The following is a 26,621-nucleotide window of genomic DNA, read 5'->3' as shown; positions in this document are numbered from 1 at the left end:
GTGACTACATTTGTAAACAAAAAATTTAAATGTCCTCTTCGGGTTCATATTTCATATTTATTTATTGCAACCATGGTTTTATAGGTATTACAAATTCTTGGTAGTTCCACATGGACCCCGTGGGGGCATAGCAATATTACATGCATACTTAGGATCTAATCTTAAATCTATGTGTATAATATAAAAGTAGGTCAATTCAGTAGTTTTTATACATATAAGCCGAATTGAATCAGATAATTATCAGTGTATTAAATACAAAAATAAACGGGCAACTAATTATTATTAGGTGATGTCAAATTATATGGTTCACCGGTAGATGTAAAACTGAAAAAGAAAAGTCGTTTTGTTAAGTACTCGTACCATTCCAATACTACAAAATCACTGATCATACATGAACTGGTTGCTGTAGATTACTGTTGAATTATTTTTGTGCCTAGTTGATAACCATTAAACCTATAATTTTGTGTCAGACCTATAATTAGTGGTCAGCATGCAAAATAACCCTGGATTGAAAATTACATTAACTTACTTTTGATTTGTACAACCACATTTGCATGATTTACACTGGGCTGTGCATGGCCAGCTGACGCGACGACACCCACAATGCATAGTTTCGCAGCCAGATTTCAGCCACAATGGTCCAAGAGGCTTAATTGAGACCAAATCGCTGTAAATGCCGACCATCCCGGAGTCCAACTCTCTTTTTCCTCAGTCCATCCCCAAAAAGATGTAGATGGTATGGAAACTTCTGGTTTCAGAGCGCTTCCCCATATATGGCCCTCTTGGTAAGCTGCTCGAAGTGCATGTTTATAGAAAGCAGCTGATGTAGGTGGCAGGGTTGGCAGGTTCTAATTTCACGGCCAAATCAGATTTGTTCCCTGAACGACGCCCTCCATTGACTGACAACGAAGGTGGACAAATTTGGTTTTCGTACTGGAAGAATTCGTTCAGATCAAGCTGCCTTTCTCTGGCCACTATAAAAAGACGGGAAAATAGGAGTATGTCAACTTTTAAGTTTTTGATTTTGTCAGTTGTCAGGTGTGTAACTACATATTTTAATTTTAGTATAAAGTAACCCTAGATTTGTGTTATTGTTTGGCCAAACGGAGCACAAAAACGTAAATGAAGTTCACAAATATTTGTTTGCTTCATAAAACAAGCTTGTGTCAAGCCTGCCACCTACATCAGCTGTTCTCTATAAACATGCACTTCGAGCGGCTTACCAAGCGGGCCATATATGGGGAAACGCTATGAAACCAGAAGTTTCCATACCATGTCCATCTTCTTGGGGATGTACTGAGGAAAAAGAGAGTTTGACTCCGGAATAGTCGGCAGTTACAGCGATTTGGTCGCAATTAAGCCTCTTGGACCATTGTGGCTGCAAATCTGGCTGCGAAACTATGCGTTGTGAGTGTCGTCGCGTCAGCTTACCATGCACAGCCCAGTGTAAATCATGCAAAGGTGGCTGTACAAATCAAAAGTAAGTTATTGTAATTTTCAATCCAGAGTTATTTTGCATGCTGACCACTGATTATAGGTCTGGCACAAAATTATAGGTTTAATGGTAATCAACTAGGCACAAAAATAATTCAACAGTAAATCTACAGGCACAAAAATTATCCAACAGTAATCTATAGCAACCAGTTCATGTATGATCGGTGATTTTGTAGTATTGAAATGGTACGAGTACTTCTCAAAACGACTTTTTTTTAGTTCTACATCTACCGGTGAACCCGAAGAGGACATTTAAGTTTTTTGTTTACAAATGTAGTCACTTTAAATAAAAATAATTCCTAATTTTAGATTTGTTATATTTTTTTGTAATTCAGCACCAGGAAAAAACTTTATTCAGTTTTTATTTACTAATTTTTTATTTATTAAAATAAATTGGGTGATTTCTTTTCATATGACACATTTCATATTAAAATCAGTGCACTTACTGCGGTTAAAGATTTCTTTTAAAGAATTTATTTGTAATAACGTGCATAATTGAACTTAAATATTTCATGAAGAATGAAAGGTATGGGTGTCGGGTTTTTTTGTAATACTTTTATATACTCAGTACTATATATATATTTATTAAACTATTCATATTCCATAATATTTTTTTTAAGAAATCAAGTAAAAACTATCAATCGAGTAAGAAAAAAAACTTAAGATGCCGTTTTTTGCCAAAAGTATTCAGTATATGTTTTTAGAATAGTTTTTATAAGTAGTATATATAATGAGCTTTTATATGAGATATTAAACATTAAAATCAGTCAAATAGTTTAGCTTGTAGAATTATTTGGAATATATCTTGAAGAAATTTACACTCACATTCAAACTTTCATATTTCGAGAAGTATGAGAGATATCGGTGTCGGGTTTTTTTTATAATACTTGTTATTTATTCAGTAATATATACATGCATTAAACTATTCATATTCCATACAATTTTTTTGAGAAATCAAGTAAAAACTATCAATCGAGTAAAAAAAACAAACTTAAAATTCCCGTTTTTATCAAAAGTATTGAGTATATATTTTTTGAGTATTTTTTTAAAAGTAATGTATATAATGCGCTTTCATTTGAGATATTAAACATTTAAATCGGTTCATTGGTTTAGCTTGTAAAATTTTTTGAAATATTTTTTAAAGAAGTGGCGCCATCTCTGTTCCTAAGGGGTGAAACTGCCGCTGCTGCGGGTAAAATCGCTCAGTTTGGTCCCTACTATCACTGTGCAAAGCGGCTTGCTTTTATCATGAAGTGCAGCATTTTGTTCATAACAAGTATGACTAAATTGCGACCAAATCGCTGTAACTGCCGACTATTCCGGAGTCAAACTCTCTTTTTCCTCAGTACATCCCCAAGAAGATGGACATGGTATGGAAACTTCTGGTTTCATAGCGTTTCCCCATATATGGCCCGCTTGGTAAGCCGCTCGAAGTGCATGTTTATAGAGAACAGCTGATGTAGGTGGCAGGCTTGACACAAGCTTGTTTTATGAAGCAAACAAATATTTGTGAACTTCATTTACGTTTTTGTGTTCCGTTTGGCCAAACAATAACACAAATCTAGGGTTACTTTATACTAAAATTAAAATATGTAGTTACACACCTGACAACTGACAAAATCAAAAACTTAAAAGTTGACATACTCCTATTTTCCCGTCTTTTTATAGTGGCCAGAGAAAGGCAGCTTGATCTGAACGAATTCTTCCAGTACGAAAACCAAATTTGTCCACCTTCGTTGTCAGTCAATGGAGGGCGTCGTTCAGGGAACAAATCTGATTTGGCCGTGAAATTAGAACCTGCCAACCCTGCCACCTACATCAGCTGCTTTCTATAAACATGCACTTCGAGCAGCTTACCAAGAGGGCCATATATGGGGAAGCGCTCTGAAACCAGAAGTTTCCATACCATCTACATCTTTTTGGGGATGGACTGAGGAAAAAGAGAGTTGGACTCCGGGATGGTCGGCATTTACAGCGATTTGGTCTCAATTAAGCCTCTTGGACCATTGTGGCTGAAATCTGGCTGCGAAACTATGCATTGTGGGTGTCGTCGCGTCAGCTGGCCATGCACAGCCCAGTGTAAATCATGCAAATGTGGTTGTACAAATCAAAAGTAAGTTAATGTAATTTTCAATCCAGGGTTATTTTGCATGCTGACCACTAATTATAGGTCTGACACAAAATTATAGGTTTAATGGTTATCAACTAGGCACAAAAATAATTCAACAGTAATCTACAGCAACCAGTTCATGTATGATCAGTGATTTTGTAGTATTGGAATGGTACGAGTACTTAACAAAACGACTTTTCTTTTTCAGTTTTACATCTACCGGTGAACCATATAATTTGACATCACCTAATAATAATTAGTTGCCCGTTTATTTTTGTATTTAATACACTGATAATTATCTGATTCAATTCGGCTTATATGTATAAAAACTACTAAATTGACCTACTTTTATATTATACACATAGATTTAAGATTAGATCCTAAGTATGCATGTAATATTGCTATGCCCCCACGGGGTCCATGTGGAACTACCAAGAATTTGTAATACCTATAAAACCATGGTTGCAATAAATAAATATGAAATATGAACCCGAAGAGGACATTTAAATTTTTTGTTTACAAATGTAGTCACTTTAAATAAAAATAATTCCTAATTTTAGATTTGTTATATTTTTTTGTAATTCACCACCAGGAAAAAACTTTATTCAGTTTTTATTTATATTTTTTTTTATTTATTAAAATAAATTGGGTGATTTCTTTTCATATGACACATTTCATATTAAAATCAGTGCACTTACTGCGGTAAAAGATTTCTTTTAAAGGATTTATTTGTAAGAACGTGCATAATTGAACTTAAATATTTCGTGAAGAATGAAAGGTATGGGTGTCGGGTTTTTTTGTAATACTTTTATATACTCAGTACTATATATATATTTATTAAACTATTCATATTCTATAATATTTTTTTAAGAAATCAAGTAAAAACTATCAATCGAGTAAGAAAAAAAACTTAAGATGTCGTTTTTTGCCAAAAGGGTTCAGTATATGTTTTATGAGTATTTTTTTATAAGTAATGTATATAATGACCTTTTATTTGAGATATTAAACATTGAAATCGGTCAAATAGTTAAGCTTGTAGAATTTTTTGAATTATATTTTGAAGAAATTTACACTCACATTCAAACTTTTATATTTCGTGAAGTATGAGAGGTATCGGTGTCGGGTTTTTTTATAATACTTGTTATTTATTCAGTAATATATACATGTATTAAGCTATTCATGTTCCATACATTTTTTTTGAGAAACCAAGTAAAAACTATCAATCGAGTAAAAAAAAAACTTAAGATGCCGTTTTTTGTCGAAAGTAATCAGTATATATTTTTTGAGTATTTTTTTAAAAGTAATGTATATAATGCGCTTTCATTTGAGATATTAAACATTTAAATCGGTTCATTGGTTTAGCTTGTAGAATTTTTTGAAATATTTTTTAAAGAAGTGGCGCCATCTCTGTTCCTAAGGGGTGAAACTTGCGCTGCTGCGGGTCAAATCACTCAGTTTGGTCCCTACTAGCACTGTGCAAAGCGGCTTGCTTTTATCATGAAGTGCAGCATCCGGGCAAAAAATGGCCATAACAAGTATGACTATATAGAGATAGTTTGAGTCCCGTGGAAGAACATAGGGTAGTTTTTAACCAAAAAAATGGAGACTGCGTTTGCATGGAGAAGCGGCCGTGCCCTTTCCTCTTAATAATGGTCACGAAGGTGGGTACTTTAAAAAAACATTTTTCAGTAAATGTCAAATAAACGCGTTACCATGCCTTCCCGAAAAAAATCGAATTTTTCGCGAAAGTCTCGCAATGCATTGCGGCCACAAGGGGCACGGTCTCAGGAGTCTGAGAAAAACCACAGTGAGAGACTCAGTGGCGCTCTAGCCAGGTAGGTCGCTTCGCTTTCGGCTGAAACGGCAAGCCAGCGCGAGTTCGATTGTGATCCCAAATACATCGTACGTAATACATATGTAGGCGCAGATCCTGACGGAGTGTGGCGCCGGAGAAGCCGTGTTCATCCCGCGCATCCCCTCATTCCGAGCAACTTCCCGTTCCGCTTCAAGCGCCTACAGGTCCCCGTGAGCGTCTGCTTCGCTATGACCATCAACAAGTCGTAGGGGCAGATGCATTTCCCACTCCGAAAACAAAAAAAAGGGGCAGACGCTGCCCGCCACCGGCGTCACGCATGCTTAGACTGATTTGACTGGAGGACCGATTTGGATGACATGATTTTGATGGGAACACCCAAATATTCCGAAAAACGTTTTTCCGATTTTTATAACCACGACTTTCATAATCCCGATTATTTATAAGTCCGAAATATCAAAATTACGATTTTAAAAAACACGATGGAATAAAATAACGAATGTGCTTTTTCCGAAAACTTAAAATCCGATTGTCACTTGACAGAAAGCTTAAAATTTTACACTTTTCCGAAAATATTTTTTTTCCGAATTCCTAAATTCCGAAAAATCATTGTCCGATCGGAAATAAAATAATTCGGTATTCAGAAATTCGGTTTTTTACAAGATCGGATAAATAAAATCCGTGATATTCAAATGAAGACTCACGTTTTAGTAATTATTATGGGTATCTGTCGTGCCGCATCATGTTAAATTCGGCATAAAATATTTTTGGCATAAAAATTCGGCATAAATAAATTAGACAGAACTGCGACCCAGAACTGTTGCTAGAAGTGGGTTAGGTTAGGTTAGAACTGCGACCCCCAAGAAAACGAACTGTTGCCAGAAGTGGGTTAGGTTAGGTTAGATTTGCGACCCCCAAGAAAACGAACTGTTGCCAGAAAAGTGGGTTAGATTAGGTTAGAACTGCGACCCCCAAAAAAAAGGAACTGTTGCGAGAAAAGTGGAAATTTAAAAATTGGGATATTTAAAATAGGAATCACGTTAATTCGGAATAAGGGCAATTCTGAATTCGTGATTTTGAAAATCGTAAATGTTAAATTCGGTGTTTGCCACCATCGGAATTGTTATAGTCGGAATTATGTAGTTCGGAATTTACAATATTCGGCTTTTTGGGTTTTCGGAAATATAAATCTTCGTGATTTTCATCATTCGTAATTATGACAGTCGGAATTTTGATGGGTCGAGCATTTAAAAATCGAAATGATAAAATTCGACATTCTAAAATTCGGAATAAAAAATTTCGGAATTATGTAGTGTACCCGATTTGCATAGGTACAGTCAAGGACGTAAAAATACAAAAATGGTACTGTATCGTTCGATATACACCTACTACTCTATGCCGTTTAAATCACGTCAAAAATTTGAATAAGGGCAAAAAAATATTCATTTTGGAGTGTAATTTTATTTAGTGGTAGCAAAGAAGATATAATATTATAGAGCGGTACTGTCATAGTAAATTTTGTAACCACAGTAAATTCACTGCCATCTATCGACACACTTTAAAACTAAAAATGAAGATTTATTATAATACGATAAAATGTATTTAAATATGGATAAATGATCTTTTTTATTTGCATTAATTATTTTTATTTTTGACCCATGTTCTTTCACTGATATGCGTTAAAATTGTTAAATAATAACAAACGAAACCGTCAACGCCCTCTATACGAGAGTAGGCAAAAGGTAGTAGCGACATCTGATCGAGAATCAAATTTTCGTTATTTTCGAGGCACATTTTTTCCTTAGACTGTATCCATCTATTACGGAGTTATATCTATCTTTGGTGGTAGGTACCTAATTGTAAAATATTTTATCTGGACTACAGTCCTCTAGCGTATCCATCTGTCAACTTTACTTTAAGTTTTGTCTCCAGGGGACAGGGAGATAAATTAGGGGTGAATTAACCGCTTACTGACACAGACCGAATTCCACGCAGGCGAAGCCGCGGGCACAGCTAGTAAAGAGAATAAAGTGCTTATCTGACTTTTACACTTATACACTTTTAAACCACTTTTACATTGTTTATATTTTGATTTTACTAGTTCTGGTGCTTTTGGCTAAGCACTAAAAGAGGCTAGTAGAGTCTGTTCGGAAAGAGAAGAGTCGTGGAATGTATTGGGCCCCATACCAGGGTTCGAAAGGATAATTATCCATGATAGTTATCTTGATAATTATCGTGATTTTGATCTATTTGATAATAACCTAAAATTTACGAAGATTCTAAGACGAGATTTTAAAATCGATATACTAAAGAATTCAAAGAGCACCATCTATACCTGGGATAATTATCCGATATTTATCGAATAATTATCGGCGATAATTATCAAAGACTATAATTATCTGGATAATTTCGAACCCTGCCCCATACATTCTATTCCACGTCCACGACTCTTCTCTTTCTGCGCAGACTAATTAATGCTAACGTACAACTTGGTAGTTAGCACCCTTGTATATTACGCTCGGCGGCTGTTTTCACACTTTTTATTGAAAGCTTTGAAAGAAAAATAGAAAGGTTTTATGAAAAATTTATTTGCTATTCATTGAAAGCTTTATTTATACTCAATAACTAATAACATTATTACACATTGACCCAGTAATAACGTGCCATTTGACGCTGAATGGACTCATGTCTTTATGTAAGTACCAAGTATCTATACATCCATATTATAAAACAAAGTTCCCCGCTGCGTCTGTCCTGTGTGTCTGTATTTCGCGATAAACTCGAAAACTCCTAAACGGATTTTCATGCGGTTTTCACCTACCAATAGAGCGATTCTTGAGGAAGGTTTAGGTATATAATGTATTAACGTTTACCCGTGCAAAGCCGGGCGGGTCGCTAGTTAACTAATAAGACAGCTCCATTGTGTTGGAAAAGACAAATATAGATCAAGCAAGTGCCATTTACGGCCGTCTGTCATCTGTACCTACTCGATTCAAGAATGGCATTCCTTGGCTATATTAAAACAAAACACAGGTGACACCTCTGAAGTTGTTTGTACTTTCCTTTACATATCGGTCTGTGGAATACTCCTTGAGTAACTAATCTAAAATAAAATAATTTATATATGTAAAATGCCTGTCTCTGCCTCTATCTTTAGTCAATTGAGTTTCTCTGTAACTGTTTCTTTTTAGGGTTCCGTGCCCAAAGGGTAAAAACGGGACCCTATTAACTAAGACTCCGCTGTCCGTCCGTCCGTCTGTCTGCCTGTCTGTTTGTCTGTCAGCAGGCTGTATCTCATGAACCGTGATAGAGACAGTTGAAATTTTCACAGATATCATTTCATTATCACTTCAGATGATGTCTTTCTGTTGCCGCTATAACAACAAATACTAAAAAGTACGGAACCCTCGGTGGGCGAGTCTGACTCGTACTTGTCCGGTTTTTTTTTTTTTCATTTAATGTACCTACCTATTCTACCTAATACAAATGTTACCTATATATCATATCAGTATAACATTTGATAAATATAGATAACGTAAACTAAACACTAAATGAACTTTGAACACGAATCGAGGTAAACGGACGAATAATTATCGATTAAGACGAGAGTGGAGGATCCGCGCGAAAACGCCTTTTCATACAAACGTATTCCTTATTTTCCTCTCTGGATATTAACATTATTTTGATACAGTTTGTTGTATATCAAGCACAGCTAAGCCCCTACGTTTAATCTTTTTCGAAGTTTTTAATTAAGTATTTTATATAAAAGTTAGGAGCATTTAATTTTTTTTAAGAAATCTGTTTTTCGCTCCTAAATCCTAATTTTTACAATTATCAAAAGATCGAAAAAAGTCAAACGTCTCCTACGTTATAGCTGTGGTTAATACACATAAAATTATGTAAAAGTATTTTCCATAATGTCAATATCCAGAGAGGAATGGAGAAGCGGCCGTCCCCTTTCCTCTGAAGCAGGATTAGTTTTAGGGTTCCATGTTTTTTTTATAATAAGTAGTTAGGCAATAGAGTCAGTTGTAGCTTCTTCCATCACATTCGTTTTGGTCTGGTTTACTTCACATAAGTTGTTTAGATATTAGTATTCACTATTCAGCGTTATGATCTGGACGGGCAGTAAAATCTATTTTTGTCTACTGTACGGCTGCCGAGGAAGTGCTTTGCACGTATCTGGATCTACTATGAATAGCAAAGGACTAAGCAGCCAATCAGGATGGCCAAGTTGTTAGAGCAAATTAATTCTGAATTACGTACATATATTATAGTTTGGACAGGGACTGTAATTTCAAACATAGACAGAGAGAATCATACTTTGTATTACGCAGCGTACTAGCTACGTAGCGGTGACTGCTTTATGTAGTTATTGGCCACTACATAATAATTGGCCACTCTTACCAATAATGTTTCAATTGGCTTGTTTCTTTCTGATTTGTTAGGAAAAGCCAATTACTAACTATGTCTAGATGTCACTACATCTACATAGTATTTGGCCACTGCCAATAATTATAGCAGTCACCCTACTAGCACCCAAAAGAAAGGGATGAGTATAGATTTTTATTCTAATTTGCTGGCGATTGGGTTTGCCAGAGTATAATAGATAGATACCTATAGATAATACTTAATTACAAACATAAAAAAACGTCCAAACTCAAGAAAAAATCGTGGTAAACACACAAATAAGGCCTTACCCGGATTCGAACCCAGGAGTCTCCCTACGAAGCGGGAGGCTTCGTAGAGAGACTCACTATCGAATCAACCTTACCTTTTTTCTTTCTCCTCCTTTTTAATTTTGAATAACAATGGAAACTTTATCTTAGCAGTACATTGTACTTACATTCACTCGTCGTTTGTTTTATTAATATCTGCAATGTTTCCATTAACCATTAATTAACCATCGTAATAGCAATTACGGTTTTGTTTGTCTTGATTGAGTTTTGTAAGCATTGAAATGACGTTCGATGTCCTCTATTTAGCTGTAGATATTAACAGAAACACTCTTTTAGACTCTATTGTAAGTTTTATTGACTTTTATGGTATTGATTTTTAACAAGTTTTAATCAAGGGCAAATGTCATGAAAAGTTTACACGGAAACTTGAAAGTTTTCCGACCCTGATATACGTAATAGTCAATAGAAAACTTATTCAATTGTTTACCTTACTCCCGGGCAATAGAATTCAAATTAAAACCGGTTTTCCAATAGCTGTTGAGTTAAACCAAGAAAAGTCTGCAGAGATTTTTGACAGCACACGCAGTGCAGGTGTTATTTTCAACGTCAAACTTCTATGAAATTATGACGTATAAATAACACTGGCACTGCGTTCGCTGTCAAAATTTCTGCAGACTTTTCTTGGTCTAACTTTAATATCCGTGTTATAGCGGTTACACAGAGGTCATATGGCTATCAGACACGTGTTAGTATTAATTGTTTATGTATATATACATACGACTGTGTGCCTGATTATACTGTAGCGGGTTAAAACCCTCTGCGATTTGCGTATGGCATGTGAATGTCACGTGTCAAGTCAAGTGTGGTTGCTACGAACTTTGTGGCGCATTTTAATTAAGTATACGTAGGTACGTAATTAACATATAAATATTATGAATTATATGAATAGTAATTAAATTAAAACAGAAATCACATGCAGAGGCCGCCCGAATTGAAGTTACGTTTCTAATAAAAATACGACGATGAAGATCCAAGCGCACTCCAAAGAACGCTGGAAAGCTGGAGGTCAGCCCTAGAAAAAGCGGGACTGAGAATAAGCAGAGAGAAAACTGAATATATGCACTGCAAAATACAAAACTTGACGGCTACATTGACAGCGACGTAGCGCATCGTAAAAGTACGCGTTGACAAAGGTGGAGGGAGCTTACAGGAGTACTCTGTGACCCGAGGATGCCCATCCGCGTGAAGGGCAAAGTGTACAAAACCGCTGTAAGACCAGCAATGTTATATGGTGCAGAATGTTGGCCTCTCAAGAAGCAACAATCCGACCAACTTCACGTCGCTGAAATGCGAATGCTAAGGTGGTCTGCTGGAGTGACACTCATGGACAAACTGCCAAACCGTTACATCAGAGGCTCGTTCAAAATAAGACCCATACAGGACAAGCTAACGGAAACACGACTCCGATTGTATGGTCATGTCATGAGAAGGCCGGAGGACCACATGACTAGGAAGGTGCTAGAGTGTGTGGAAAAGCCGAAAAAGAGTGGACGACCCCGACTTACATGGATGTCCGTACTTAAGAAAGACCTAGAGAATAAGAATATAGACCCAAAGACGACCCGGAACAGATACAACTGGAGAAAATTGATTAGGAGAGCCGACCCCAAATAAAAATGGGATAAGGCCTGAAGAAGAAGAAGAATAAAAATAATTAGGTACATTTTTAATATCTCACCCGTTTAGCTACTTCTGCTGCTGATTACAAAAGTTAAGTTACATTTTTAGGGTTCCGTACCCAAAGGGTAAAAACGGGACCCTATTACTAAGACTCCGCTGTCCGTCTGTCCGTCCGTCTGTCCGTCTGTCTGTCACCAGGCTGTATCTCATGAACCGTGATAGCTAGACAGTTTAAATTTTCACAGATAATGTATTTCTGTTGCCGCTATAACAACAAATACTAAAAACAGAATAATATAATTATTTAAATGGGGCTCCCATACAACAAACGTGATTTTATTGCTGTTTTTTTCCGTAATGGCACGGAACCCTTCGTGCGCGAGTCCGACTCGCACTTGGCCGGTTTTTCTTTCACCTTATACTTGATTTCATGATTGTGCTACTTTATAAATAATATCCAGTATACTTAACGCAGCGTAGGGTAGGACGGGGACGTTTGAAACACTTTATGTTGTTTTATTTTTACAGTTAGAAGGGTATGCGCCTGTATTCAAATCAAAAAATCAAATCAAATCAAAATATTTTTATTCGGTAGCTTAAAAAACACAAATTACAATATCTGCACTGGTGCCTCTTTTTAAGTGAGAAAACACTTGTGCTAAGAGCACCGCTCTTCCACGCGGTTAGTTAATAGTTATCTTAGAAGTATATAAAGTATATTTAACTACATTTTTTTTTTTTAACATTAACAAAACAACTAAACATGATTTCAATGTAATTATACTACTATAGGGTACTTAATATAGAAAAGATGTGCGTGTGTGTGGTGTGTGTGTGTATTATTAAAGGTATTTAGTTTTTAAATAAAATGTGTTTGAAAAGCCTGTCGCCCATAGTTACGTAATGATAGGGAATTAAAGAGAATGTAATGTGGAACAATGGTTCAATTGACCCCATAGGTGTGATGTGTGATGAATTGATGATTGAAACACTATGTGGGGACTGGGGACGTTTGAAAGTTTTGAAACACCTAAATGTATTCGGCAAAATGAAAGATCATTTGTTATTTCTAATCTTTTTTAAATAACTATCACGGTATTCAATGAGCACCTAAAATTCTCAAAGAAATTACAAACATTTTACAATTTATCTGCACCTGACGAAGATCTTGGTCAAAGAAAGTGATAAAAAAAAACTAAAGACATTTAGACTTCTTTGTTGATATAGCTTAATTAAACGCGTTTTAATGCAACAACAAAATATGAAGATAAGAAATTTTAGTAAAAAAAAAAAAACATGCATGGACCTTATTTGCACCATAGTTGTAAGACGTGGACTAATAAAGTTACCTGATTTTAGGCTATGTAAAGTTATAAATGGTATAATGGTCGCGTGTTATTAAATACGTTTATTTATGTCAAATACGAAACGATAGCATCCGTCGTGTTGCTATGTAGGGTCGCTGAGTCTAATAATAGGACACTTCCTCTGTCCTGGGTCATACTAAAATAGGACGCCTATCGATGTGTGTGGCCCTTCTATCAGTACCCATAACCTCGTAAGACCCACCATACAAAGTTTCCCTATTTTTAATTTGAACCTTGTTGTACCGTAGATTAGGGTGACTTTCGTTTGTTTTAGAAGAAATGCTACTTTATGTAGTTTTTAAAAGGTTCGAATTAGATTGAAACAGAGTGTACATTGTAATGCGCATTGGGCTTTACGAGGATAAGTAATAGGGCTTATTAGGGCGTAGACGTATTGACGGACATTTTCTGCTGAGACGATTGCTTAGATGAACTCTATTAAATTTTGTTATCTGCTTCTGTATGTATTAGGTACCTATCACTCGAATATGCAAAAGCGATAACGAAATTTTGCGTTCGACATTGCGCGTTCATCCTCATTCGTTGATTCGTAACGATGTCACGTGTCTTTCTTCTCGTGTTTGACACCGATCTGCTAACTACACCGTCTACACCCAACGGTGAGGACTGGTTATGCTTGTGTCAAAACATGTTATTGACCTGGTCAACTGAGAACGGGTTTAGGGTTTTACAAATAAGAATTTTACAAGTGGAATAATTATTTATGTCTTATGTCATCGAAACGATGTTATGACATGAACTCGTCTTGAATGTTCTAATCGTAGTCGATTTCATTTTGATAGTAAGTAATTGGATTGTTCACATATTTTGTACCGGGAGATCTTTGATCTTTGATGTTTTTTCTCGCTTGTTATCTATCTACACGGCTACCACGAGTTGGCATATTTGATATTTACGTTAGCCACTGGATTCGCAGTCCATCTCGCTCGCACTGATGCATTGGTACGATAGACAGTTCACCCATCAAAACTTGCCAAGACAAATACAATTTAGATTGCTTAAAATAAAATGACATATTTACGCCGAGGGCGTACATTGAATCCTAAACGAAGCGAAGGATTCTATAATAGAATCCCGAGAGTAACGAGGGATTCTAAAGTAGAATCCTGAGCGTATTGAGGGATTCAAGTGTGTTACGCCCAAGATGGAAATAATTTTGCTACCATGTGACACATACTGCTTTTCACATCACCTATGAGGAAATTATGATGTTTAAAAATATTATATAAGCTTAAAAAATAATGTGCAAAAAATGCAAAAATTGTGTTCTAGAACAGAAAAGTGTTACTTTGATCCCTCCTAGCAGGGAAGAAAAGTGCCACTGATCCCTCCTAGCAGGGAAGAAAAACCCCTTTTTCGAATTGGTGATGTGAAAAAATTATTTTCAACTTAGTCAAGAAACATCTTCCCTGTTTTTCAAGTCTCGTCTAGTAGTGCGCTTCTTGGAAAGTGTATAATACCGGCGCTTGGCATTCGCTTTCCACTCGTGCGAATGAATATACGATTTCTTTCTTCTTATTTTATGTATGTATTAAGATGCACCGATTATTGAAACCTAGATTTTAAATTTAAAAGCCCCGGCAAAATTATAAGCTGCGCCATCGGTCGGATGCCTATCTAAAGTGAGGTTTAGACTAGCAAAATCTTGCATGCAATTTTCATTACATTGCGCTTGCACTTTACCTTAGTAGTCGGCAATGTAACGTAAATTGCATGCAAGTTCTCGCTAGTCTAAACCTTGCTTAAGAATCATCGCTTGTGTACAAAAAATCCTTTTACCGAAAACCGGAACAAAATCGATCGATCCGTAATGGAGATTCAAACTGCCTCTCAGGACAGCACAATGTCGTTCATTATGAAAATTCCATCGATCAAATTGTTTTCCAGAGAAAAAGCAGAATGAAAATTTAAAATGGAAAATTGGGTGATTTTTTACACATTGCCACATTGAGTTATTTATTGTTAGGTACTATAGAGAAGCCAAACAAGGAAATAAAACGTCGCACCAAACGTCGTAAGCGCCGTAAAATTCATGGTGCTTACGCGTTTTGGTCGCGAAATTCACACTCCGCTTCCATTGTTTGATGTCAAAACAACATTCTCTCTGCCGGTTCTATACGTTAGTAATAATAGTTCAATGATATTACCATCATCCGTTATACTCGTATCGGACTGGAATACCTACTTTACTATAGGTAAAGTTTGTCGGATCCTTCGTTTCATAGCAACATTATTAGAGGATATTTAATGCCCCGAGCTGAAAAACTACTCGGTACTAAAATAGGAATAAATACGCATACTGGTAATTTAAACACAGGACCGGAAGTACCGGTACCGTGTCTTCAGTACAGGTTCTTTCTACACTATAAAATTCCCGGGAATTTCAGAATCGGGATTAGCCGCATCCTTATCGAATCGCACCAAAGTATGGCATGCCATTTGCATTCAAAATTTGGCTTGGCCCGATTTCAAACATATCAGTTGGTAACGCATATACTTAAAAGGGATAATATTTTATTCTATCCTTTTTGAAGTCTGTTTACTTTCTTTATTGCCTATTTTCTCTGTAACTGTTGATAAAGCAAACTCATAAAGCAATGAGCACACTATTTTTACTCTGTTTTATATATATTTCCTGAGGAAAAATGTAACACCATTAAATTAAACTGAAACAAAACAACCATAACGTGGAAATAAACTTGGCTAATAGCTACACATACACGCACGGATTTGCCTCTCGGATCTGCCTGAAAGATGTGTCTGGCGGACACATCCGTCAATGTGTGGCGACCGGTGGCGAGAAATAGACGCAATTTGTCCGCCGGATGCCCGTATTGCCCGTCCGCTCAGCTCAGGACTCCGCTGCCTATCTGTGTCTATTTCTCGCCGTCGCCACACATTGACGAATGTGTCCGCCAGACACATCTTTCAGGCAGATCCGACGGGCAAATCCGTGCGTGTATGGCTAGCTAATATCACACTGTCTCGAAAGTCTGAGAAATACCATTCACTGTCTAAGTAGTCTTCATCCGCGTGTTAGTTCGTAAGTCGTTACATCTATCAACCTCGTAATAATACCTATAATGTACGATTGTCATCTTATTGTCTAGACCCCCCTTAACTTTTGTTGATCTGTCGGGAACCATACATAATGAAATGACCTTAAAACACTGCATATGCATATATCTATTTTGCTTATAAAAAGAGTTTCGTGTGACAATAGCAGCTGTATAATATTGCTTGGCGAATCAATATAAATTAATATGTTTGTTTGATTTGTGCCGTTTGCGTGTCACGTCGTAGGTAAAATTTAGATGGCTTTTTTATGAAAAAACCGGAGAAGTGCGAGTCGTATTCGCCCACCTAGGGTTCCGTACTTTTTAGTAAGTATTTGTTGTTATAGCGGCAACACAAATACATCATCTGTAAAAATTTCAATTGTCTAGCTATCACGGTTCATGAGATACAGCCTGGTGACAGACAGACATACGGACAGTGGAGTCTTAGTAATATGGTTCCGTTCTACCCTTTGGTTACGGAAATCTAAAAATGGAAACGAGCAGACGAATACATGGATTGTCAGGCTGGAGCTAATGTAGTCAGATTTTTCGTTGACACTTATTAGGATAGGATTATAGGAGTCCCCGGCAAGCACGGCCGAATTTCACCTTCCCATACAAACGGAGTTTCGTTCTCATTTTAAAACTACGTGTTGGATTGTAATGAAACTTTGCACATACAATGACAGGAGGTATATCTAGGTCTGTAATTAGTTTATACAGCTCCAGTTTATAAAGCAAACCAAATAGAGCAAAAACAAGTTTTGTATGAAAAACTTAGATTTGCCTTTTTTTTTACTATGGTATCTGAAACTACATAAACTAATTATAAACATAGTTACCTTATCCTATTGTAAGTACAAATTTTGAGAGCAAACTAACTACTCGTTTTAAAATGAGAGCGTAACTACCTAACTACACGTTTGTATGGAGAACTAGAGAAACGGGTCGAGATTTTGTTTGAGTAGATACTATGGCGCACACATACAAGTCGCGCGCGGTGCGTTGTATGAAGATTGCCCTGTTTATACTATGGTAACCCTGCCCGCTGGTGCTGGAGGGGAGAGGGGGTTTGAAGGTTCCGTTTTTCGATTATATCTCGGAAACTATGCGTCTGAGCGACTTGGCCACTTACACAAAATGAAAAGAGATTTAATTTGTTACAAGTTTTATTAAGTCAAGTTTTTCGATATCTTGTATAGTTTTTGAGATATCCGCTCTTGAAGGTTTATTTAGGGCTCTCATTTTTATGTTGATTATCTACATGAGCGAAGCTGCTAGGCCGGGTTTGATATCGTTTTCGTATAAATCGGGGGTGCTGAATTCATTTATGCTATCAATCACTATCAACGATTCCTAAGTAAAAACAAAATTTAAAAAAATGATTTTTTTTTAAACTCCTCTTCACGCTTAAACCGCTGAACCGATTTCGTTGAAATTTGGTATAGAGATGGCTTGAGTCCCGGGACAGTACATAGGATAGTTTTTATAACCAAAATCATCTTTTAAGGGTGTGAAAAGTGGGGTGGAAATTTGTATGGGGGATGGTCTACATGTTTGATTTAGTTGAAAATGATACCAAACATGACTTCAAACCTAAATTTAAACAGTATTAAATTAACCTCAGGAATTCAACTTCGTCGAAGAAGCTGAATTCCGTCACACCAAATTTCACACCTTCAAAGTATGATTTATGAGATAAAAACTATATTATGTACTGTCTCGGGACTTAAGACATCTATTTACCAAATTTCAACTAAATCGGTTCCGCGATTTAAGCGTGAAGAGGAGTTAAAAAATGTTGATACCATAAATAAATTCAGCAGCCCCGATTTATACGAAAACGATACCAAACCCGGCCTAGCAGCTTCACTGATGTAGATAATCACGATCACGATAAAAATGAGAGCCCTTAATAAACCTTCAAGAGCGGATATCTCAAAAACTATATATACAAGATATCAAAAAAACTTGACGTAATAAAACATGTAACAAATTAAATCACTTTTCATTTTGTATAAGTGGCCATGTCGCTCAGACCCATAGTTTCCGGGATATAATCGAAAAACCGAAAAATTGAACCTTTAAACCCCCTCTCCCCCCAGCACCAGGGTTACGGTCGGGGACTTTTGATATGTTCGTCATCTCCTAACTAGTCCAAACAAAGCTACGAAGTCAAAAATTGTGTTCCTAGCATTTCCCTCTATACCTTCTTATCGCTTGGCCTAATTATAAAAAATAAAAAATTTAGTGGTGTGTTTACCAACGTATTCAGTGACCGACGCGTGACGTAAAACAATCGATTTGGTTCAAGGTCTGTGTTTATTAATATGTTTTCATCACACTCGCTCAGTAAATGTGGAATTGCACGCATCAGGCTTAGCGGGAACTATACATAGAAAAAGCGTTTTCCCTAGGGAGTTATGAAGTTTCTAGTATTATAATTAATAGTTTTTTGCTTTATACTTCATTTTTGTATCGCAAGTGTGATGAAAAACATTGTGTGTAACTCGGGGCGTAACAATATTGCAAACTCGAGTCTATTATAAATCGCTCCGGCAAGCCGTCGCGATTTAACTACACTCTCGTTTGCAATATTTAACTTACGCCCCCATGTTGCACAATGTACTATTATCAACAGTAGTATTACACACTTGTCTTCTGTGTTTCTAAGTCTTCGTAGATGATAGGATTAATAGGTAATCGGTATAATATATTACTAAATAATTATTACGTTTAAAATGGCTTGAGGAACTTTACTGCGTTGTTGATTACCTAGTTCCTAGTTCCGTTTATCTCTCGTAAAAAGTCACGGGCCTTTCAAACCCGGTCATTTAGGCGTGCGTGGGTACAGGGCCGGATCTAGCGTAGAGCGAGTGGAGCGGCCGCTCTAGGCGCCGGATGGCAAGGGGGGCGCCAAAATGGCAAATGAGAAAAAAAAGTTTTAAATGACGCCAGTGTGAACATACATACATACATACATATAATCACGCCTATTTCCCGGAGGGGTAGGCAGAGACCACGGATTTCCACTTGCTACGATCCTGACATACCTCTTTCGCTTCCTTCACTTTCATAACATTCCTCATACACGCTCGCCGGTTTAGGGTGCTCTTGACCTGGCCTTTCTTCAGGATTTCCCCGATCTGATCAGAGAAAGTCCGCCGAGGTCTGCCCCTTCCAACTCCCGTTTCTACCTCTCCCTTATACACTCTCTTTGTTAGCCTCCTTTCACTCATTCTTTCCACGTGTCCAAACCATCTCAACATACCTTTCTCAATTTTTGTCACTACATCTTCGCTCAGTCCACACTTTTCCCTTATCACACTGTTCCTAATTCTATCTTGTAATCTCACCCCACATACACTTCTCAACGCTCTCATTTCCACTGCATTCACTTGGCTTTGATGCCTCTTCTGCCATATTCAACTTTCGCTACCATACATAAGTGTAGGCACCAGCACCCCTCTATGCACAGCCAACCGTGCCTTTTGCGACACCTTCTGGCTGCTCATAAAAGCGTTAAGTGCCCCATTCACGCGATTTCCAGCACTCACTCTCCTTTCAATATCTTTATCATGCTTACCGTCCCTAGTGAATAATGTTCCCAGATACACAAACTCTTTCACTTGTTCTACTCTTTCTTGACCAATCAAAATTTCACAGTTTGTCATATATTCCTCCTTTTCAAATACCATAACTTTCGTCTTACTTACATTTATTTTCATTCCTTTCCTTTCAAAAGATCCATGCATTCTAGTTACCAACTCCTGCAACTCTTCACCCGATGACGCTAGCAATACCAGGTCATCAGCGTAAAGAAGACATTTGACGGGTAACCCACTCATTCTCAGCCCACACTCATCATTTCTCAAATATAATATTATCTATTGTTTTGTTTAACTTAGCATTATTTTTTTTAAATGACGAAACTTGTTGCGGATATCATCATTGGTTTGTTTTGGATGTAGCACGTTGCTGATTTGCATTTGTGGCCACCCACGGGCCGTGTTGCATAATAAACTACAACTAATATTTACCAGCGGAACTCCTTTTCTAATTCCACTTCTTAGAAAAGGAGTTCCGCTTGTAATATTAGTTGTAGTTTATTATGCAACACGACCCAGATGAAGCCTGCGCTTGTGGATATTTTTTTGTGTTTTTTTTTTAATCATTTATTTTATAAGCCATACATCTTATGATTAAGTCGGCTTTTTTTTGTATGTTTTTCGTATAAGAAATGTTTTTGGCAAAAATTTAATTTTTGATACAAGCCTTTATCGCTGACTGTAATTTTCTTTCCACGGGTAGGTAACTAATACTCATCGAGACAATTCAAAAAAACCCCGTACACAATTAGGTTGCGTTGTTTTATCACAGACGTCACAGAGTTCCTAGGGCCACCTCCTGTCTCCATCATCAGATCAGCTCGATTGTACCATAATATTGCATTGTCACCCGACTTACATATGTATACATATACTTATGCAAATTTTCACGTTCTTTGGAAGTCGGGAAGTGGGTCAAAGTTTGATCCGTACATACAACATACATACATAGGTACATTGCAAATTAATAAAAAGCTTGTAAAATAGCAGTATAATGTTTTCAAATGTAGGAATTATGAAGAACAGCGCGCCATTAATGCCCTTTCCATGACCTTTCCATAATGTTTCCCGCGGCGAGTCGTCAATAACGGTAATAATAATACCTACTATAGGCAACGTGACATCGAGGCTGATCCTTATTTAATACAATAAATAAATAAATATTATAGGACAATTAATTTTACATAGATAAATAACAATAGCTGAATTTAAACTATCGTGAGTCATATAGGTAATTAGGTATTAGGTACCAACTTAAGCTAATAATACGGTTTAACTCACGTAAATGTAAATGTCACGTACTTAATTGACTTTGTAAAAGAGCCCTTGAGGCCTAATTGCAGAATAAATTTTAGAATTTTAAAATAATCGACAACAAAAAGAAACATACTGTATTCAAAATATACATACTTAATCATTAGACTTATATTAACCGGGATATAGACCGTGATCCGCCACTAACCGTGAATCATTCAAAACTCTAATACATAATCATTTTGCCAATTTGTTCGAAAATGTGCGGCAAGGACATTTGTAAAAAGTCAGAAACTTAAATTAGTGTCTTAAATAAAAAAGATACTTAATCAAAAAAGGTCGAAGAAGGTTTCATACTATTTAAGTATTACCTAAGGAGCTACTAACACATACAGGCTGCTCCAAAGTAAAAAATCGTAATTTGTTAATTTTTTCGTAACCGCTACACCGGGCGTTATGACTTATGATACTTTGTTTACCAACTGGTTCTAATATATGCCCAGTGAATAAAACAGCTCCTGCACGTTAAAATTAGTAGGGGAGTGGGAGTGTGGGTCGAAAACGACCCAATGGACATATATGGGCTAATGCATATTATGTACATTTCGGCTTTGCCAATGGCTAGGGACATCCTGTATATTATCATTACACAAGCCTTCGATTTTTATAAAATTGTCCTGTAATATTTATTTATTTATAATGCAATAGCAATAAAGATGGATATAGACTTTCTCGCCATCAGTAAACGATTGGAAACCCGACCCCGCACAAAGATAACAAAAACACTTGACGTGTACGTGTAAGTAAACGGGAAGCCGATTTCAAAACGGCCTATTTAGATATTTCCTAATGTCGTTTTATAATTAACCTTAATAGCTGCAGTGTAAGGTCTACTTTTAAACAAACGGGGCGATGGACTTAAGCCTTTTTGGAAAATTATCGGAAATTGATACGACATTGAACTGGGCGTCTTGATAAAGGCCGTCACAGACGGAGCGATAATATATCGGCAGATACGGTAACATACCGACAGATATCTCAGTATCGCTAAGCACCACACACGCCAACGATACCAAAATATATATCGCTCTCTGTCTAGTACCTACATTGTGAGAGAGACGAAATCACGACAAAATATACCAAAACATATCGTAATATACCGAGATATAACATCTTAAGGTATCTTAAGATGCCTTGCGATAAGATATCGTAAGATACCAAAATATATATTACAGCTTCGTGTGTGGACTCTATAGTACGTAAAAGATATCGTAAGATGCCGTATCTTACGGTATCTGCGATATATTATCGCTCCGTCTGTGACTGGCTTAACGTAGACCGGTACGTTGTACTTGACGTACATTTGACGTACCAGTCGTGCACACGAACGTTATAGAAAGAAAACACTTTTACAGTAGGTATACGAGTAGTAAGTCTAAAAATTATGTACCTACTTACCTACACTAGAGACTTCTGGAGTTTCTAATAACACTAAGTGAAAACGCACCCATTGTAAGTGCAGACTTAAATACATAAGTGATTATCCTTCCTCGGGCGTCGGTTGCCCACTGTACGTTGCTTCTGGTGTCAGCGGGAGACAAAGACAACGCCTTATATCTGTACTAGCGACCCACCCCGGCTTCGCACGGGTAGTTCAATTAATTTACACAAAACCTTTAAAAATTATAAATAATTATAAACCTTCCTCTTGAATCACTATATATTAAAAAAACTGCATCAAAAGATCTAAGCATACATATTAGGGACAGACGGACAGACAGCGGAAAGCGACGGTTTTATACTATGTAGTGATTATAGTTATAAGTTAAATACGTCAGAAATGTTACAATATGTAGGTATGTAAAACTGTGCTTTCTAGAGAAGCATGGGGGCGCAGAGAGCGTTTTTGTGTGAGTGTCTTTTCTCTTACCTTACCAGCCTTATGTTGCGGCGTTAGACTCGGCATTTTGCGCAGATTCGGGGAATCGGGGACGTTATAATCAAACTCCGCGGCGGCCTGCATTGTAGACGGCTTATGGGTACGAGCACAAGATAATGGGGGGCTCTTAAAAATAATACTTTTCGCTTTCTTGGGAGTGTAGACACTGTAGACAGATCGATCAGCCCTTGGGAATCCTGGCTTAGCGTGGGTGGCCTTTGGGTCGGGACCGATGCACCCTTGATAATGACTTCACTGTGCACAGTGGCGGATTTTCCCTAAGGATCAGTAAGGCAAGACATAAGGAGCGGCAGCAAGACGGCAGTATATATGATGGATCGCCCCTATCTCAGTAGAAAAGGGCGGAGTAATTACTACAGGGCCTGGGGCCTAGGGTGGCGAATCCGCCACTGACTGTGCAGATTAAATTCCATAGCTTATTTTAACCGTAGATATGTTGCTCTCATATGCGCGGCTATAACTATTAACATAAGCTGGCTTTTATACAACAAACCTAACTGTACAATCTCAATTCCAGGTTCGACGAGAAGGAGAGCATAAGCGGCACGCAGCAGCTCAAGTCTTCGGTGCAGAAGGGTATCAGGGCTCGCCTGCTGGAGCTGTACCCACACCTTGAGCAGTACATCGATCAGGTGCTGCCCAAGAAGGACACCTTCAGGATTGTCAAATGGTACCTCAGATCTTCATGTCCTTATTACTTTTCAAAAGGATAAGAAAATAGAGGTAGTTTAACGCGTTCTTCGCAAACGAAGTTGTGGGCAGAGGCTAGTTAGTGCTTACTGGTATACTGGTTATAAAAAACTGGAATAGATGTAAACTGGAATACTACAGAAAAAAGCGGCATAAGACTGGATCCATTTGGCCGCTGAATAACCATGTATTTTCTTTGGCCGAGCAATAAGCCAGTTCTATGATCACCTGAGCTTCCAAAGAGTAGAATTTTCTTTTCAACCCCTGTAGTCTATGGACATAATTTCACAGTCCTTTGGACTCCACTAGCTGTATTAACCGTTAAGACCAGTAAGGCCTGTATTTTTGCAAAGGGCCTCAGCCTGTTGTCTTAACCAGCCATCAGCGAAGTGAAGGGTGACGGCGTCAGGGTATCAAAAGTGGAATTTAAAATAAGATTTGGCTAAAATTACGAACAATTTGGTCTCTTATAACTTACTTCTGATGTTCTCCTTGATTCCAGCCACGATCACATCGAGATAATGGTTAACAGCGCGGGAGAGCTGCTTTTCTTCAGACACCGCGAAGGATCCTGGATGCCGACATTAAGACTGCTACATAAATGTAAGATTTTCTATATTATACCACGCTTTTTCGAGACATGTAGGATATCGTTGTCGGGTTGACTTTCTGTTCTTAACGCAAGACTAGCAGGAGGCAAAAGTGAAACGTTTTCTTAAAGAAATATTTACTATGAATGCTACATCATTCTCATGGGCATTGTCAGTACAAGGATTTTATAAACTGATATGGACGTCATATACTAAAGAAAGTGTCCAAGGCCGGCATCGAACGGCGTCTTCAGACCACTATAGACCACCCGGCAACCGCGGCACCTGGTACCTGTCCCGAAATATCGAGTATAATATGCGATTGCATGCCAAATATTGAAAAGCATTTGGCCAACTCTAAAAGGCGAGCAGTATGTGCTTGCCTGTGCCCTTACGGTGCTTACGGAATTGCGCTCTGTTCAATTTGTTTTAATTAAAAACATATTTTGTTTCAGACCCATTCTTCCTACCAATGCAGCAAGTCGACAAAGGCGCCATCCGTTTCGTCCTCAGCGGCGCGAACATCATGTGCCCCGGCCTTACTTCGCCCGGCGCGCGAATGTCGCCCGTCGACAAAGGACAAGTTGTCGCCGTGATGGCTGAGGGGAAGCAGCACGCGTTGGCTATCGGGATGACCTCTCTCTCTACTGATGACATGTAAGACTTGCTATCTCGCTCTAGCCTTAGCTCGGCGCGCGAATGTCGCCCGTCGAGAAAGGCCAAGTTGTCGCCGTGATGGCCGACGGGAAGCAGGACATGTAAGACTTGCTACCTCACTCTAGCCCTACTTGGACAAAGGCGCCATCCATTTCGTCCTCAGCGGCGCTAACATCATGAATGTGTACCCTGCCTTTTACCTCGCCCGGCGCGCGAATGTCGCCCGTCGGCAAAGGACAAATTGTTGCCGGGATGGCTGAGGGTAAGCAGCACGCGTTGGCTATCGGGATGACCTCTCTCTCTACTGATGAAATGAAAGACTTGCTACCTCACTCTAGCCTTCGCTCGACGCGCGAATGTCGCCCGTCGACAAAAACCAAGTTGTCGCCGTAAGCGTAATGGCGGAGGGGAAGCAGCACACGTTGGCTATCGGGGTGACATCTCTTTCTACTGATGACATGTACAGATATAGTGCATAATTGTTTTCCATCGTATTTTCTCGGGAACGTTCGTATTTGTCATGCTACTTCAGTCAACCTCAGTACTTTTTTTACCGAGACTGACTGAAATAGCAAGACACGTTCGTAATATGTTTCCATGAAAATACGATGGAAAACAATTATGCACTACAACTGTAATGTAAGACCATGTAAGACTGTTGCTATCTCACTGCAGTGTGCAGTTGCAACGAGAGAGACTTACATTGCTCTAACCTGCATCCAGGCCCAGGTGGCATCTATGCGCTTATGAAATGGTCTGTTATTATTAGTTTTAACTTTTGAATCCATCATATGAGTCAGTGATGTATATTTTTGAATCCACCATATCAAAATATCATTAAAATAGGAATCAAAACTGTTTACAATAAGTTGAATTTTCTGTGTTCGACATTCCAAAGAGTGAAATATATTTGGTATAAATATTTTTCCAAAGTTGAGTGTGCACACTGGAGTCTCTTAAATCCAAATCAAATGTTTCATTTTTCAGAGCTAAAGTGAACAAGGGAGTGGGCATAGAGAACTGCCACTATCTCAACGACGGCCTCTGGCAAATGAAACCTGTGAAGTAAATCATCGCACAAAATCATCTTGTACTAATATCTATGTTTTAAGTTTTTTAATAAATACTTCTTAGCTTACATTCAGTAGTTTCATTTCTATTTTAATAGCTTTAGCTAGCACATTATTGTGTAGGTATATGGTTCCTGGTCAGGCTTAAGGTATGTACTAAATAAGTAACATAACATAGGTACGTTACTACATTAGCATAGATAGGTACATCGTATCCAGCCGGGCTAGCACATGATTGGCGCGAGAGTATCTCGCCGCGACATAGACTACTCGTCCCTCTTTAATTCATACAGTTAGTAAAAGACGGGTAGTCTATCTCGCGGCGAGATACTGTCGCGCCAATCATGTGCTCGGCCTACTGAATGAAAAGGTATTCCACAAATAGATATATGTAATTCATATTTCATATCAACTGATAGTAGTTTGAGAAAATATTGTATTACCCACAATCCACAATGTTTATGTCAATGATCACGACGATGAAAGGCAACATAATCTTGATCATCATCAGCGGCAATATGTCTACTGCTGGAAAATTTTAAACTGACGACATACTTATTCACAGGACG

At 37.8% G+C, this 26,621-nt stretch overlaps 1 protein-coding gene across 1 annotated transcript in view; it reads left to right on the top strand.

Annotated features, from left to right (window-relative positions):
* The window catches only part of LOC134747129 (malignant T-cell-amplified sequence 1 homolog), a 48,395-nt gene extending 22,273 nt beyond the window's left edge, over positions 1-26,122 (top strand). The window contains exons 2-5 of the mRNA XM_063681709.1: positions 23,563-23,715; positions 24,238-24,338; positions 24,781-24,982; positions 25,970-26,122. Coding sequence (XP_063537779.1) covers positions 23,563-23,715; positions 24,238-24,338; positions 24,781-24,982; positions 25,970-26,051 — 538 coding nt within the window. The 3' untranslated portion in view covers positions 26,052-26,122. The remainder of the gene's footprint in view (positions 1-23,562; positions 23,716-24,237; positions 24,339-24,780; positions 24,983-25,969) is intronic.
* Positions 26,123-26,621: the final 499 nt, after the last annotated feature.

This window comes from Cydia strobilella, chromosome 14 (assembly GCF_947568885.1).
Source record: "Cydia strobilella chromosome 14, ilCydStro3.1, whole genome shotgun sequence".
Lineage (NCBI taxonomy): Eukaryota > Metazoa > Arthropoda > Insecta > Lepidoptera > Tortricidae > Cydia > Cydia strobilella.
This window is presented reverse-complemented; position numbering and strand designations above follow the sequence as displayed.